The sequence below is a fragment of the Protopterus annectens genome, chromosome 5.part1 (genome assembly GCF_019279795.1).
Source record: "Protopterus annectens isolate FY-2018-M chromosome 5.part1, PAN1.0, whole genome shotgun sequence".
Classification (NCBI taxonomy): Eukaryota; Metazoa; Chordata; order Ceratodontiformes; family Protopteridae; genus Protopterus; species Protopterus annectens.
This window is the reverse complement of record NC_056736.1, coordinates 603,122,240-603,140,071: the sequence shown is the minus strand read 5'-3', so window position 1 is coordinate 603,140,071 and position 17,832 is coordinate 603,122,240. Positions and strand designations below refer to the sequence as shown.

The window sequence follows — 17,832 nt, the reverse complement described above, 5'->3', positions numbered from 1 at the left end:
CCCTGGGGAGAATTTTCTATTTCCCATCCACTCATCAAGATTTCTCTTGAAGAGGGCCAGTGAGGTGCTCTGCTTGACATGTATGGGAAGTCTATTCCATAGCATGGGCAGTCTCTGGATTATGAACCTGTCCCTCTAGCATGTTCTGTTGACTGTGGTAATGAGGTTGAGGTCTCTGGAGCATGTGGTGTGGAGGGATTAGGATTTCTTTAGATGTAGCATTTTTAACAGAGCTGGGTCAGACATGGCTTTTTAAGTCTAGCAGAGATCACCTCAAGCAGGTGATACGAGACAGAGAATAGTTGGGAGTTTTTTTTTTCGAGTCTGTCCATATAGGACAAGTGTTTAAGGCCTAGGATCCCTCTTTGTGAGGTACTTTTGCGGCCTCTCCAGTTGTTGCAGGTGTCTAGTGAGGTACATGCCAAATGGGGCACTGTACTCGATGACTGGTCTAATGACGGAAGAGTAGAGGGAGGCAATGACCTTCTTCCTGAATGCAAAACCCATAGTAATGATGTGCGCCACATACAAGGACTTTCTGACCACAGTGGCAACTTGGTGGTCAAAAGACAGGTTGCTGTCTACCTGTGTTCCCAGATGTCTTATAACGCCTTCGGTGTTCAGTGGACTACCATCAATGTGGTAATTCAAGGGAACCGGGTTTTTCCCAAAGGGGATGAAGAAATTGTTTTGGCATTGAGCTTAAGGCCATGGTTCTGACACCAGTCATTGGTCTCATTCAGGCCTTTCTGTAGGATGTCAACAGCACTTGGGGAGTTAATAATAGCTCCCAATTTGCAATCTGCGAACTTGGTCAGCCTGAGTCCCTCTGTGTTGGCCTGGACTTCAGAGAAGTAGATGCCAAACAGGAGAGGACCCAGGACTGAACACTGTGGGACTCCACTCGTGACTGGTCCACAGTCTGACTTGGAATCCGCTACTTTCACACTGTGGGTTCTGTGAGACAGTTTGCAAACCACCTAGTGATATAGGGGTTGATGCCTAGCTTAGTAAGTTTTTCTATGATTCCTGAGTGGGGAATGGTATCAAAGGCCTTGGCCAGACCAAGGTAGGATGTATGAACCACCTTACCTTCATCCACAGCTCTGGTGACCGACTCAAAGAAGGCGACCAAGGTGAGCAGGCATGATCTACCCTTCACAAAAACCAAACTGTGTAGGATCCAGAGTTTGGAGATTCTTACATCCTTGTTTATTAGGTTCATGATGATGCATTCCATAGCTTTGCATTTTAGACTCGTCAGGCTAACAAGGAGATTGTTTCCGGGGTCTGTAGTCGCTCCTTCTTTGTGGAGAGGGATGACTGTAGCAGTGCGCCATTCGGTAGGGACAAAGCCTGAGGTGAGGCTGTGATTGAACAGGGCACACAGGTGAGGTGCCAGTTCACTCTGTAGTTCATGTAGAACACAGACAGGGATACTGTCAGGTCCCATAGAAGATGTATTCTTGGCCTTGGACAGTGCTGTTTTAACCTGTGCAGCAGTAATACTGGGTGCCTGGCAATCTACTGGTATTGTGATTGGTCCTTTGGTGGGGGGGGTAAAGTTAGCATTGAATCTGTCCCCACCATTATATTTGCAATATCTGTTGACTCGGTACAGGAGTTACCATTGTGCAGTAGCTCAGAGCAAATCTGGGTATTGCCATGGAGATTCTTTACATAACTATAGAAGGTCTTGTGGATGTCTTCACTATCTGCTGCAATTCTGTTTTCACATAACTTCTTTATATGAAGTAGTTGACTTCATTTGGTCTTCAACCTGTGGGACAGAGTCCCCAGTTACCAACACCTGGGTGGCCCTCATGGAAGGATATTCCGGAGCACAGTAGAACCAAAGGATGCCGTACTCCTGGATATGATGTCTAGCTTGTAATGAGCTATGAAGGTATGAGATGAGGACCAAGTAGCTGCAGAACAAATGTCATCCAGCAACACCCTAAACCAGAAAGTCGCCGAGGTAGCCATGGACCTAGTGGAGTGGGCTTTCACTCGACCTGGAGGGGAAATGTGTCTATCAGAATATGCTTACATGATGTACTGGGAAATCCAGCGAGCGATGGTCACTTTAGAAATTGGCTTGCCCAGAAAAGTTTTCGAATAGGATACAAACAACTGATCAGATTTACGAAAAGATTTTGTTCTGTGTAAATAAAAACTCAATTGTTTATGCACATCCAGCAAGTGTGATTTGTATTCACCCCTATTTTGGAAATTTGGAAAGAAAACAGGGAGACTAATAGTTTGACTAATATTGGCTTCTGACGCCACCTTTGGAAGCTGATGCCACCTTGGGAAATAAGGAAGGATTAGTACGCACGGAAACCCTGTCCTTATGAAAAACCATGTAAGGAAACTTAATGGACCATGCTTGAAGTTCCAGTACCCTCCTAGCAAAAGTGATAGCTACCAAAAAGGCAGTTTTCCAAGATAGGAATTGTAAATCTACTGACACCACGGGCTCAAAGGGAGGAGACACTACAGCCTGAAGTACCAAGGTGGGGTTCCAAGGAAGTGTAGGATCTTTCACCGGGGGTCTTAAAAGGAAGGTACCTTTAAGGAAGGACTTGTAAAGTCCGGAAGAAGCTAGGGAAGCCATGTCTTCCCCCACATGGAAGTTAGAGATGGCAGCCAGTTGGACTTTAACAGTAGAGGAACTAGCACCTTGGTGAAAGATACTCGCTAGAAATTCCAAACCCACTGAAACCGGAGCCGTGAATGGATCTAGATCCCGTCAAGAGCCCCATATAGAAAACTGTTTCCACTTGCTGCAATAAATTTTCCTGGTGGAAGACTTGTGAGCCACAACCAAAATGGTTTTAACCAGAGAGGATAAACCGGTAGTCCTAATCATGAATGGAAGTGAACCAGCCAAGCGGTGAGTTTCAGACTATCCAGGTCTAGGTGAGAAATACCCAAGGGATGTGAAATGAGATCCATGGTGGAATTGCTAGGTGAGACCAAAGGAAGGGGAACCAGACTTGACGAGGCCAGTATGGGGAAAGGAAGGGGTACCAGACTTGACGAGGCCAGTATGGGGCAATGAGGATTATTAAGCTACCCAACCTGTGAGCATTCTGTAGAAACTTCAGAATGATAGGTAATGGAGGGGTAAGCATAAAAAAAACTGGGAGGCCAAGCATGAACCAGTGCGCGCCTCTGGGGTTTCTCCCTGAGGGGGGTTCAGAGCAAAGAACTCACTGCATTTCACGTTGGAAGGAGATACGAAGAGATCGCAGCAAGGCCGAACCCACTTGAGGAAGATCCATTCCACTACTGAAGGATTCAGACACCACTCGTAAGGCATTAAATAGCCCTGCTGAATCTGTCCGCCAGAATATTGGACCTTCCCAGAAATGTGCGTTACCACCAGAAAGTGGCAGGTGGAAATCGCCTATTACCACATTCTTGTGGCCTGGCAACAAACGGGGTAAGATCTGGTTCCGCCCTGTTTGTTGATATACCAGATTACTGACATGTTGTCTGACTGAATAGCAATAGTCCCTAGAGGAAGATGGGCATGAAGGTCCTGCAATGCTAGAAGAACCGCCCTCATCTCCAGGACTTTCATATGCAAATTGGTCTCGAAAGGGAACCACGTGCCTTGGACAGTTCTTCCCAAGCAATGCCCCCACACCCTAGCTGGGAAGCATCTGTGGTCACTGTGGTTGTGGGAAAGAACGGAATAAAGGGGCGTCCCTAGACAAGGTCTGGGGAGAGAATCCACCAGAGGAGAGACTCTCTGCAAGCCTGGGAAATCCGAACTGGATGGGACAAGGGTAGATCTAGTAGAAACTAGCGTCCATTGGAAAACTTGCATATGAAGTCATGCAAAGGGTAGAAGACTGATTGTGGCTGCTATGGAACCCAAAGCCTGCAAAAGAGTCTCCGCTGAAGGAAGATGAGCCTGGAGAATGTAAGAAACATGAAGTCTTAAATTGTGTACCCTTTCCGGAGTGAGGTAAACTTTCATTTGTATTGTGTCCAACCAAGCTCCTATGAACTCTAGAGTCTGGACTGGAGTCAGTGACGACTTGCTGAGGTTTATGGTAATGCCCAAGCTGTTCACTAATACAAGGAAATAATCCTTGGCTTGGCACAGCAGACGCCTGGTGAGAGCAGCAAGCAGGCAATCGTCCAGGTAAGGGAAGACCTGAATTCCCTGGAGTCTCAGGTGAGCCGCTACTACCGCCATCACTTTGGTAAACACCCTGGGGGCTGTGGTGAGACTAAAGGGGAGGGCCCTGAACTGAGAATTGGCCCCCAGCCAGAAGCGGGGAAACCTGCGGGAGCGCTGTTCATTTTGATATGCTAGTACGCATCCTGGAGGTCGATTGAGCACATCCAATCTTTTTCCTGCAGGGAAGGCAGGATGGACTGAAGGGTGACCATCTGGAATTTTTCTTTGGCTACAGACAGGTTCAAGGTGGAAAGATCCAGACTGAGTCTTCAGTCCCCCCCGTCTTTTTTGGCACCAAAAAAAATCTAGAATAAATGCCCGATCCAAAGTGGTCTGGGGGATACGGTTTGGAGGACTCCTTTTCTTAGCAACTTGTCTATTTCCAGTGCTGCTACCTCCATTTGCACTGGTGGAACATCTGGGAGGTGTTTTGATGGGAGATGAGGGACTATGAACAGGATGCAATAGCCTCTGGGTATGATTTGCATCACCCAACGGTCTGTTGTTATGGACTCCCATTCCATTGGGTGTAGCAAGAGGCAACCCCTGACTGCCTCCAAAGACTATCAGTCGGGCAACCCCTTAGGGCTGCTGCTCTGGCCTGTCCGAGAACGGTTCGAGACCCGAAATTTCTCTGACCCCCTCTGCCTCTGGGCCGGTGTCCATCATGACCCCCTCTGCCTCTGGGGGAAGATGACTCCCAAGTGTTCTGAGAGAACTGAGATTTTCGGTACCACATCATCTTTGCCCCTCGCCAATTCCTGGAGTAGGATCTTTGAGGGGGTAAGAAGCGGATCCCAACGGCAGACAGCGTCTTCCGGTCCTGCTCACTCTGGACCGGTGTTTCATGCACAGACTTCCCAAACAGGGAAGAACCATCATAGGGGGCATTAGCAAAGAATGCCTTGTAGGGTTTTGAGAATTGAAACAGCCAGAGCCAGGCATGATGTCTCATGGCAACGCCGGACACGGCCGGCCTAGCAGCTCCCTCCGTGGCATGGGAAAAGAGGCACATGGATGTACTGGCTACTGCCTTAAGACTGGCCATTCATTTGGAAAACGTCTTCTTGCCCTCTGCTGACGTGGACTCCGGGGGCGACTCAGCAACTTCAATGATTAAGTTACGCTGCAGTCGGATGACATGTGCCATACAGTTCAGCGCCCTTATGGCAAAGGTTACTGAAGCACACACCCACTTCCCCAAACAGTCCATAGTCCTCAACTCCTGGTCAGGAGGATGGACCGTAGAGCTCTCCTGTGTGAGAGCTTTATTTGTGGCGGCTGCCACCATCATGCCGTCTACTGGGGACCCCTTACTCCAACTATTATTGTCTGGTGGGAAGCTAAGAATCTTATCTGGATGCTTGGAAACAGGCTTCACGGTGTCCGGTTCCATCCATGCCGGAGATGTTATCAGGTCCACAAACGGGTCCGTGGGAGGGGACACCCAGGAGGAAGACGGGCTCGTGCCAAATGCCTCCAGGAAGACATACTCGTCCAGGGTTGTTTTTTAGTTGGACCACCACCACCCCCCCTTGGCAAAAGAAGTTCCATGATGTCTACAAAGGAGACATCTTCGGGGGTGACCTGGATGACCTTCCTCTTCCTCCAAGTCAGTCTCATCCGTGCGGGACTCTGGAGAGGAGTCCAGGTGCCTCTTTTTGCACATTCGCTTGCGAGGAGCCTCCTCAGTGGGAATCTCTGTGGGGTACTCGTAAGCTTCTTGCTGCTCTCTAACACGAGCTCCCCGAGGCATAGCGAGCACAGGCTGTCCCTGAGAGGAAAGGAATGTCGGGGCCAAACCCAGAGCTAAGGGAATCGGGGTGGAGTCCAAAATCAAGATGGTCAGGGGTCTCAAAGCACTCAACAGGACCTCCTCCCACCATGTCAAAAGCCGAGGGGAGTGCACTTCCTGAGAAGTAAGCAAGGGAGCTGCTCCCCTCGGATCAAAGGTGGAAGTCAGAGCCAGGATGCCAAGGGGGATACTGCACTCCAAAATGCTTGGAGCCAACACTGCCCCCTCAGATCACAGGCCCAGACTACAGCTCAGAGAGCTCGGATCCAACATGCTCAAGGTAATGGCCGGCATCGAGATACAAAGTACCATCTGCGCCAACCCCCTGACCCCGAGGGTACTCTGGTCCACAGACTCCAAAACTGACTGTTGGATTGACGGAGTTATGGGGTGAAGAAGGGCTGCAAGCTCCCCACTCCAGAGGGAGAGGAGGCTGGCAAGACTCCCATCTGGGTGCGGATGAACTTACACATCATCAGGTGCACCTCTGCCTTGCTCTGACTACAGGTCGACCTTGATGAAGAAGCCACCGGCCAGGAGTGCCGATGAGGGGAACCGCTAGATGGAGGCCTAGATACCTCTAGCTCTGAGGAAAACCTGGGCGATCGGAGCCGAGGGGTATTACGCCTAGGAGGGGTCTTTGATTTAGCAGGAGGCCCCACCAGAGCCAAGCAGTCCGGGGACCGCTTCCTAGCTTTGTCCTTTAGTTTTTCGCTTTCTACAGACCTCATGGCGGGAGGATGGATCCTAGAGGCCTGGGGAGGGGAGGAAGTAGATGCAGCTGAGGTAGAGGCTGCCGATGCAGTAACTGGGACAACCACCCCATTTCATAGTCAGCTTCGCCCTCCTGTCCTTAAGGGCCCAAGGATTGAAACCCACACAAACAAAGCAGGAGGTCAGCAAATGGGCCATGTCCAAACACACTACACACGGTGTGTCGCCATTGGCTGAGGAGAGCTTATGGTGCACTCTGTGCATTTCCTAAACACTGGCTTGGGGGTTTCAGCCATACTAGGGAACACTAACACCCCAAACAGCACCCTGTAGACACACACACACTATGAGAAAGGGAGCGGAAGACGAGAGGGAAACTACTCTAACTACAACAAAAAAGAAGTTATGCACTCACCATAGAATTCCATGTTTGTTGTCCATCTCGCCATTCATTCTTACAATGATGGGTTCAGAGCAGATCCTCGGCTCCGACTCGGCTGAATACTTAGCTGAAGATCTCAAACTTGGTTCGTGGCAAGAAGGTATCCCACAATGCAGTGGTGCAATTCCCCAGATCTTGTTTGTTGCAAATACTGAGCAATATGTACACTATATACATATTTACACACATATACATATAAAAAATATGTACGTCCACACCAAACACTGAAAGGAGAAACAAGCGGAGACAAAGAGCCCCTCAGGTACAGTAAATCTACCAGATCCACAGGAAGTCTTTGGCAGGGGGAAGGAGGGAGGGTTCCGTAAGAATGAACGGCGAGATGGACAACAAATATGGAACACTATGGTGAGTACATAACTTCGTTATGTTATGTTGCCCTATCTCACCTTCATTCTTACAATGATGGGACAGCATCCCTAGCACTTTTATCCAGGGTGGCTCACGGGAGTATACCTTTCAGCACTGTGGAGCCAAAGGATGCCCTGTCCCTGGAGGCCAAATCCACTTTGTAATGAGTAATAAAAGTATGTGGAGTAGACCACGTAGCTGCTGCACAAATATTATTTATAGTAATTCTGGCTCGGAAAGCAGAGGACATCACCAATGCTCTAGTTGAATGAGCTTTTACTTTGAAAAGTAGATCCTAGTTATTAGATTTGTAGATAAAGGTAATACAATTTGAGAACCAATTAGAAAGAGTAGTTTTTGAAACAGAGGATCATTTTTTGCATCAGAAAAGGATACAAATAATTGGTCAGATTTTTCTGAAGTCTTTGGTTCTATGTAAATAGAATCGGAGTTCTGTGCACGTCCAGTTGGTGTAATTTGTACTCTGCCTTGTTGCTATGTTGAGGAAAAAATACTGGGAGTTCTATGGATTGGTTTATATTGTTTGGAGAATCAACTTTAGGTAAAGATTTAGGTAAAGGGTAGTGCACAAGGAAAGTCTATCCTTATGAAAAATCAAATATGGTGGTTTAACAGAAAGAGCTTGCAGTTCTGACGCCCTTATAGCGGAAGTTATAGCCACTAAAAATAAGGGCTTCCATGAAAGGAACTTAAGTTCTGAAAATGAAGAGGCTCAAAAGGAGGTAGTGAGATGGGACAAGACAAAATTTAGATCCCAGGGAGAAAGGGGTTCCTTAAAGGGAGGTCTTAGTAAAGAAGCGCCTTTTAAAAAGGCTCTACACAACCTGTGTGACATTAAGTTTGAAGAAGTATCGCCAATATGAAAATTTGAAATTGCATCAAGTTGAACTTTGATGGTAGCTGCAGCTGAGCCTTGTTGGAACAGTTCCGCCAGAAATTCCAAAATGGAGTGAATAGGTGGAGAGAAAGGGTCAATGTTCTTATCGTGAGCCCACAGGGAAAACCTCTTCCATTTCCTAGAATAAAGCTTTCTAGTAAAAGCTTTATGGGAGGACATTAAAATGTGTTTTACAGCATGAGTGAAATTGTGAAGCCTGACTAAATTGGGAAGTGGAGCAGCCAACCTGTCAATTTTAGGGTGTGGAGAGATGGATGAAGCTCCCCCAACTTACGAGTCAGCAGATCTGGTACTGGGTCCAGGATCCAAGGCTTCTCCTGAAGGTGGAGCCACAGGAAGGGGAGCCAAACTTGACGAGGCCAGTAAGGGGGCAAAGAGAATCTGGGTATGAGAGGAACAGGTGGAAAAGCATATAGAAGTCCAGAGGGCCAATCATGAGCCAGAGCGTCTCTCGGTGTCTCCCCCGGAGGGGGAACTAGGGTAAAGTATTTGCTGCACTTGGTATTCATGGGAGTGGCAAAGAGGTTGCAGCAAGGCTGTCCCCATGTTTGGAAAAACATTTCCACTACACTGTGATTGACAGACCTATCGTGAGGTGTTAGAATTGCTCTGCTCAGCTTGTCCGCTATCACGTTGGACTTCTCCAGAATGCGCGTTGCAATTAGAAAGCGCTGGGAAGAAACTGCCCATTGCCAAACTCTTAGGGCTTCTTGACACAGGGGGGAGGATCTGGTTCCCCCTGCTTGTTTATGTACCAAACCACAGACATATTGTCTGATTGGATCGCAATAGTCCCTAGAGGGAGAAAGTCTTGAAGTGCTTGCACTGCTCTCATCGTGAGAACATTTATATGCAAGTGAGCCTCATGATCTTGCCATATACCTTGGACTGTTCTTCCCATTTGTCGTTGGTGATATTTAGCCAGGCTTCTGCGTACATCGACAAAAGTCCCTAGACTGCCTCCAGAAGAGAGCAGCCAGGCCTCCTTTCAGGAGTGCTGATAAGGCTGTCCACGAAAGGAATTGCTGTCACCTTGGTTTTGCGGACCCCCTCTGCCTCTGGGGCGGCATCTAGTTATTACCTCCCCCTCTGCCTCTGGGGAAGGTATCAGCCTGTGCATCCTGGAAAAACCTCTGGGATCTTTTCAACTACATTTTTCCACCCTTCGGACCTTTGGGAGAAGGTCTTGAAGGTACAGAAAAACATACTCAACAGCAGAGAGAGTTTTTCCTTCCTGCTCGCATCGGGTTATTGTCTCTTACTTTAGAACCAAAGAGTGAGGAACCATCAAAGGGGGAGTTAGTAAAGGTGGACTTGAAGGGCTCTGCAAAATTACACAAGCGCAAGAGTGTCTCCTAAGGGAAACTCCAGAACCTGTTGTCCTGCTTGCTCCATCTGCTGCGTAAGCTATAAGCCTCATGGAGGAGTAGACAATAGAATTTAAGGTGGACAGCTGGGAGGAGGCCTTCTCATTCACCCCCGCAGCTAGTGAACCTTGTAGAGTATCTCCAAGCTCTTTCAGGAGATCTCTTTGTAGCCTTGTAAAATGGAATAAGTAATTCAGCGATCGCAAAGAAAAAGTTGCTGTAAGGATATGCTTCCCATATTTGTCCATCGTTCTTGAATCTTTATTGGGAGGATGAACAGATGAAGAAGTCTCTGCAAGTTCATTTTTAGTGGCTGCTGCCACCACCATAGCATCTACAGGTACTCCCTTTAAGAATTCTTTGCCCAGAGGAGCTGACAAAAATTTGTTTGGCCTCCGAGGGACCGGTTCCAAAGTGTCAGGTGACTCGTACGCCTTTCAACTAACCAGATCCATGAGTTCATCAAAAGACGGAGATACCCAGGAGGATGAAGGTTGAGACCCGAAAGCCTTCAGGTACACTGACTCCTCATCAGAAGGGGAAGTGGTCTGCCAGCTGCCTCTTTGCTTAAGGATCTCCAGAATATCTGCAAATGAGATCGTCCAAGGATGACTTTGGGGGACCCTTCAGACTCATCGAGGTCAATGTCTGAAGTAATGGACTCATCTGGGAAGTCAACATGCTTCCTCTTGCCGGTTCTCTTCCTAGGAGGCTCTTCAGAACGATATTCTGGAGAGGCCACGGATGAGACGGGTTCACCCAAAGGGGGATTCTGAGGCTTTGGGTCTCTGCTGTCTCCGAAGACTGTGGAGCCTAGGAAATAGTGGCCTTAAACATTTTCGGTAGTTTGACTGGTGGCTCCGAATGAACCTATGCAGATGGAGATTGCCTTTTATATGATTTGCCTTTTTTAGAAGGAGATGAAGAGGAAGAGCTATGAAGGGCCTCTTCAAAGGACGGTTTTAACAGGCCTTTAAGAATCAACTTGTTTCTTCTCTCCTGAAGAACTCTGACACTAAATGAATGACAGAAGATGCAGTCCTCCTGGAGATGGATAGCACCAAGACAATGGGCACAAATAATATGTCCATCAGTGATAGACATCTTTTGCGAGCATTTTTGACATTTTTTGAAACCTGAAGGCTTATGTTCTCTTTCTTTCTGTTCTTTAAACATACTGACACCAACAAAGGAAGCTATATCTGACAGGATAATATTCAAAGACTAATCTTACCAAAAACAATGCCAGTAAAAAAAAAAAAATCTAGGGAAGAAAATTAGAACCTCTAACTTAAACGGCTCTGATTTTCAAACACAAAACTATTAAACAGGACAAGCCCTCTAACTAAAAGGGGCATATAGCTCTCCAATTTAACGAGCTATAAAGACACAACAAACTACAAAAGCTCTCTGATTTAAACAAGCTGTAAAGACAGCAAACAACCACCAGTACAGGGATACCAAGGCCTATAAAGCAACGGCAAAAAGCTGTGCCTGAGGAAAAAAATTATTTCAACTGAGGTTAAACGACAAAGAGAAGCAAACAAATATAATATATTGGTGATAGAACTATATATATCAGCAAAAATATTTAGTAGTTTTGACAAGAAATAAGAAAAAGTTTTACAACTTAGCCATAGCCAAGATGAGCGCACCCAACCTTGTAAAGCAGCAAACAAGATCTGGTGTACTGCACCACTGCATTGTGGGATACCTTCTTGCCACGAGCCAAGTTTGAGATCTTCAGCTAAGTATTTGGCCGAGTCGGAGCAGAGGATCGGCTCCAAACCCATTATATGAATGAAGGCAAGATAGGACAACATAACATCTACTTTTAACTTTTTTTTTTTTTGATCCAATGGAGAAATGCGGTATGGGGAGGTGAAAAAGGAAAAGGATGGGAATAAATTTAGCCTAAACTACCACAAAAATTGTTACATACAAAAATACAGCCTGGAGTTCTGAGACCATAATGTGTAGCTTTTCAGTAGCAAATGAGATCTGGAGGAAGGAAGGAGATAGGGGAGCATTATGGGTAAGGGGAGGAGCTTGGAGCTCAAATCAGATGTTAGCGATGCGGCCATCTCGGATCGGATTCAGATCCGAATACCCACAGGTTGAAGACTAAATGAGGTCAACTACTTCAGATCATGTAAAACAGGCTCATTGGTCATCTTATCCATGGAGGTGGTGGCTATGCTGCGACTAAGATTTGAAGCTACTCAACTAAATATAAAAGCACTTTGTCAAAACAACATACCTTTTCATTTCCCCAATTTTCTTCTGGTGCGCAACTGTTTACAGATGGGCCATTAAACATCAAAATTTACACCATGTCCCACACTTGAACCATTAACAGTTGATTTCACAAAATAAAAAAAGAATAACTTTTCAAACCACAGCTTTTTCCGCACACATACTGAACGAACTACTACAGTACCTTCAATACATTATTTACTCATTATTTCATATGAAAATTGTCTGTTTTTGGGTAATATTATCTAAAACATACCTTAAGTTTAAATTCCAGCTGGGGTAAAACAGAAAGTAGAAGATGGCTATCGATGTTGTACAATTCCAGGATCAAATCAAAGACGTGCTCTGAAAGATCACTAATGGAAGTTTTCCCGAGCATCAGAACTTGATTAAAGAACTGCCCAAAAAAGAAAAACAGCATGTGTTTAAACAGTGCAAGTGTTTCACCGTTTTAATTCAACCCACTAATTGCAAATTCAGTGCCATAAAGCATATGTAGAACACTGCTCATCAGTTTATGTACTCTACGCATTCTGGTTTTATTTTTATTATGATTATATATATTATATTATGATTTTTGAATCCTCTTTTCTTTGCTTGTTAAAGCTATAAAATATATGTTTGACAACCACCCCCAACCAGCTAGTCAAAGCCGTCCTGCCAAGCTATGACAGCAGTCAGGTGAAAGTAAGGAATCACTGGTGGATTGTTCAAAATTTTTTAAATTATGCCATACAATTACTCACCTGTACCGACACTTACAATACATTGATGCTAATGCAGATAGTACAGTTGTGTGCACTTACCATAAATGTAGATGTTCAAGTGTATTCACTGTTGCAGTCATTACATTTGGGTAATCTGCTGGCAGGATGCCCTCAGTCGGCCTGAATAACAAAGTCTTGGGTCCTGCATCGGTTGCTGTCCCTTCTTCCATGATGTTGGGTCGTCAGGGGGATAAAACATGCAGCCGACACCATTTTCATCAGTTTTTCTTGCTCCAGATGTCAGGTGCCCCTCAAATGGGGAGCAAAATATATATGTGCATGTAATTTGGAACACAAAAAATATACCTCCAAATAAAAGCAAATACAACAAAATGGCTTTTGAGCATAGTTAAAAGAAAGAAGAGGTATAAAAAGAGAAAAGTATGGGGCAGGCAGGTGGGTAACCAGGACTGCAACAGTGAATACACTCGAACATCTACATTTATGGTAAGTGTACACAAGTGTACTATGTTTTTCTTGTTTCACTGTTACAGTCATTACATTTGGGTAGAATCCCAAAGCTATGGTTGGGAGGATGTAATTATACAGTATTATGAGCAACTATAAGGCCCTGCAGGACAGCAGTGGCAAAACCTGCAGTGGATTTAGAGAAGAGAGGTAAACAGTAATGCTTGGTGAACGTATGAACTAAGCTCCAGGTAGCAGCTTCTAGAATGTCTCTGGTAGGAACCCCTCTGAGAAAGGCTGCAGAAGTAGATGCAGCCCTGGTGGAATGGGATCTGATCCCCTTGGGGACAGGTTTACCATGATGCATGTAGCAGAAACGAATACAATGGCTTTTCCATTTTGAAATGGTCTGCTTTGAGATAGCCTTTCCCTCTGCCCCTGCAGCAAAAGCCACCAGTAGTTGCTCAGATTTTCTTAGAGATTTTGTCCTGTTTAAGTAGAATCTTAGTTGTCTGTGTACATCCAATGAATGTAGAATCCGCTTCCCCTTGTTCTGTGGATTTGGGAAAAAAGTTGGTAGATGAATGGTCTTGATTAAGAGCCACGCTGGATACCACTTTAGGCATAAAGGATGGATTGGTCCTGAGCGCTACCCTGCCCGGGTAGAAAATAATAAAAAGCTCCACTGCCTTGTGAGCCTGTAGTTTTGAGATCCTTCTAGCTGAAGTGACTGCTAAAAGAAAAGTTGTCTTCCAAGAGAGAAATTTTATGTCCGTAGTAGCAGATGGCTCAAAAGGAAGCAGGGTGAGTTTTTCCAACACAAAATTGCGGTCCCATGCAGGAGTTGGTGCTCTCCTGGGAAGTCTTAAATTTTTGGCCCCTCTGAGATACTGCTTTAGCAGGGGATGAGAAAAGAGGGGAGGCTCTGTGTTGTAATGAGCTGAAATGGCAGAGGCGTGGAATTTTATGGAAGAGAAAGACAGGCCCCTGTGAAGCATCTCCATAAAATATTGCAGAATCTGAGGAATATTGGGCATTTCTGTGCTTATTCCTTGTGCCTGATTCCAGGCACAGAATCTTTTCCATTTATCAGCACAAAATTTAGTGTTAGGCCTTCTAGCCTTCAAAATGACATCCATCACAGGTTTGCTGAGAGATGGAACTGGTGAAATTAGTTGATTAGCCATGCTGCAAGATTCAGAGTTTGGAGCTGTGTGTGTTGAATTTGAGAGTTCGGCTGAGACAGTAGATAAGGTGTCTGGGCAGGTACCACAGAGGAAGGTGTGACATATTGCGTAGAAGCGGGTACCAGTGTTGGCAAGGCCAGTCTGGAGCAAACAAAATCATTTTTGGTATTTCCTGTCCGACTTAGTAATACCTTGGAGAGCAGAGGCAGAGGGGGAAAAGCACAGAATTATAGGTTTTTCCAGCTGAAGGATAGAGCATCCACTTTCCAAGCATTTTTGTGATGGATTCTTGTGCAGAATTTGTCCAACTGATAGTTTTGGGGTGAGGCAAAAAGATCTATGTCTGGGCTCCCCCCCATTTGCGTGTCACCATGCTGAAGATTTGCGGATCCAGTTTCCATCCGTGTGGGTCCGTAATATTTCTGCTTAGTTTGTCTGCCAGAGTATTTTAATTTCTTGGCAGGAATTGAGCTTGTAGATGTATTTGGTAAGACAAGGCTGTGTTCCACAAGGCCATGGTTAGTCTGCAAAGGGGGTAGGAATGGGTACCCCCCTGCTTGTTTATGTACCACATGACTGTAGTGTTGTCCGTCCTTATCAGTAGTTGTCCTAGATGAAGAAAGTCCTTGACAGCTGTCAAAGCATTCTGTACAGCTAGCATCTCTTTCTGGTTGATATGCAGGTGCATTTAATTTGGGCTCCATTCGCCCTGAATGCATCTCCCTGCTAGATGTGTAAAAGCATTGTCTGATGCGTCTGTAATCAGGGTTTGGGTGGCAGGGGGTGGAATGAATGACAGTCCCTTGTTTTGGTGACAGGCCTCTGAACACCATAGGAACTCTTGCTGCAGGCAAGGAATGATAGGAATCACCGTTTCCAGGCTGTGACAATGTTGACTCCATAAGCTTCTTAGGTGCCACTGAAGTTTCCTCATATGCAGTCTTGCATATGGAATTAAAAGAATGCAGGAAGCCATGAACCCCAAGGCCTGCAGAATTTGTCTTGCAGATAACGGGTTTTGTGGCCACTTGTTTGAAGTAAGTCATCAATTGGATTTGTTTGCCTGGCGTGAGGTAAGCTATCTGGGCAGTTGTATTCAAGCTTGCACCCAGGAATGTAATTATTTGAGAGGGTACCAGTTGTGATTTCTTTTCATTTATGGTGTACCCTAGGCATGCGAGAAGCCTTTTTACAAACGCCAGATGTTGAAGAAGAGTGTCCTTGTCCTATGCTTGAATGAGACAGTCATCCAGATAAGGATAAATTTGAATGCTTCTTTATCTGCAGAACGCAATTACTGGTGCCAGGCACTTTGTAAAGACCCAGGGCATAGTAGACAACACAAAGGGCAGTGCAGACAATTGGTAATGCAAACAACATGTGTCAGTTTTTTGACATACAAGCTGTTTTTGACCTTGTTTTTGAGGCTGGCGTCGGTTTAATATAAAAATGTTGAGGCCTGAAAACACCCACAGAAGCCGGTGCCTGCTCAGCGGCTCCGGATCCACCCAAGGGAGAGACATCCGCGGGTTCAATACTCTGAGAATCTCGCGGCATACCGAACTCCAAATGGGTCTCGGTAGAGGCCTGCGAATACATTCGGACATCTACATTTATGGTAAGTGTACACAACTGTACTATGTTCTTCATGTTACACTGTTGCAGTCATCACATTTGGGTTGATTGCCAAAACTAAGGAAGGGAGGAAGAAGTTAGAGTATTAGGGCAGCTATTAAGCCCTGCAAGACTGCAGTGGCAAATCCAGCTCTGGATTTAGAAGATAGGCATGTGGTAATGCTTGGTGAAGGTATGTACAGAGCTCCAGGTAGCAGCTTCTAGGATGTCCCTGGTAGGGATTCCTCTGAGAAAAGCCACAGAGGTAGATGCAGCCCTGGTGGAATGTGATCTTATCCCCTGTGGGGTAGGTTTTCCATGGTGCTTGTAGCAGAAATGAATGCAATGAGCTATCCATTTGGAAATGGTTTGCTTTGAAATGGCCTTCCCTTCTGCCCCTGCAGCAAAACCAACTAGCAGCTGTTCAGATTTTCTGAGAGGCTTAGTCCTGTCCAAATAAAATCTAAGTTGTCTGTGCAAGTCCAAGGAGTGCAGTATTCATTGCCCTTTGTTTTGTGGATTAGGGAAAAGGGTAGGCAAATGAATGGACTTGATTTAGGGCCACACTAGGCACCACCTTGGGCATAAAGGAAGGATTAGTCCTGAGGGAAACCCTGTCCGCATGGAAGATAATGAAGGGTTCAACTACCATGAGGGCCTATAATTCAGACACTCTTCTTCCTGAAGTGATGGCTAGGAAGGAAGGCTGTTTTCCAAGAAAGGAATTTCAACTCTGCTGTTGCAGCTGGCTCAAAGGGGGAAGAGTGAACTTTTCCAATACAAAGTTAAGGTCTCAGGCTGGAGTGGGAGCTCTCCTGTAGGGTCATAAATTTTTGGCTCCCTCTAAGGAATATTTTTAGCAAGGGTGAGAGAAGAGGGGTGGCTCAGTATTACAATGTGCTGAAATGGCAAAGGCATGAATTTTATTTGACGAAAAAGAAAGGCCCTTGTGGAGCATTTCTGCCAAGTACTGTAGAATATGAGGTAAGGTGGGCACTGTTCTGCACATCCCCTGAGCCTGACTCCAGGAACTGTATCTTTTCCACTTTTCAGCATATGATTTTCTAGTACTAGGCCTCCCTGCCTCCAGAATGACATTCAGCACCTACTTACTGAGGGATGCTAGAGGAGAGCTCAAGGAATTAGCCAGGCTGCAAGGTTCAGGGTTTGAAGCTGAGGGTGCAGAATCTGGCTGCCTGCTGGGACAGCAGGGAAGGGGGTCTGAGACAGGTGCCATGGTTGCAGCAGTGTCATACTGCAAAAGAGGGGGTACCAGTGCTGGTGTGGCCAGTCTGGTGCAATCAGAACTGGCCTTGGCTTGTCCTGTTTGATCTTTAGCAGAACCTTTGAGAGGACAAGCAGAGGGGGAAAGGCATAAACAGAGAGGCTTTCCCAGGTAAAGGACAGGGCATCCACTTTCCAAGCTTGACTGTGGGGAGTTCTTGTGCAGTATTTGCTCAATTGGTAGTTGAGGGGAGGCAAACAGGTCTACTGCTGGAGTCCCCCATTTGTTCCTCAAGAGGTTGAATATTTTGGGCTCTAGTTTCCATTCGTGTGGGTCCATGAGATTTCTGCTCAAGTCGTCTGCCAGTGACTAGTTTGCCTGGCAGGAACTGAGCTTGTAGGTGCACTTGCTAGATCAAGGCCGTGCTCCACAGAGCCATGGCTAGTCTGCAGAGAGGGTACCAGTGGGTTCCCCCCCTGCTTGTTTATGTACCACATAACTGTGGTGTTGTCTGTCTTTATCAATAGTTGTCCTGGAAGTATATGGTCTTTGAAGGCTGTCAGAGCATTCT

The 17,832-nt window shown here is 46.1% G+C and overlaps 1 protein-coding gene across 2 annotated transcripts in view; it reads right to left on the bottom strand.

Annotated features, from left to right (window-relative positions):
• PDS5B (PDS5 cohesin associated factor B) overlaps nt 1-17,832 on the bottom strand; it is a 3,703,643-nt gene that overhangs the window by 3,064,158 nt on the left and 621,653 nt on the right. For both annotated transcript variants that reach the window (XM_044073218.1, XM_044073219.1), the window contains exon 8: nt 12,317-12,457. In XM_044073218.1, the coding sequence (XP_043929153.1) occupies nt 12,317-12,457 (141 nt within the window). The remainder of the gene's footprint in view (nt 1-12,316; nt 12,458-17,832) is intronic.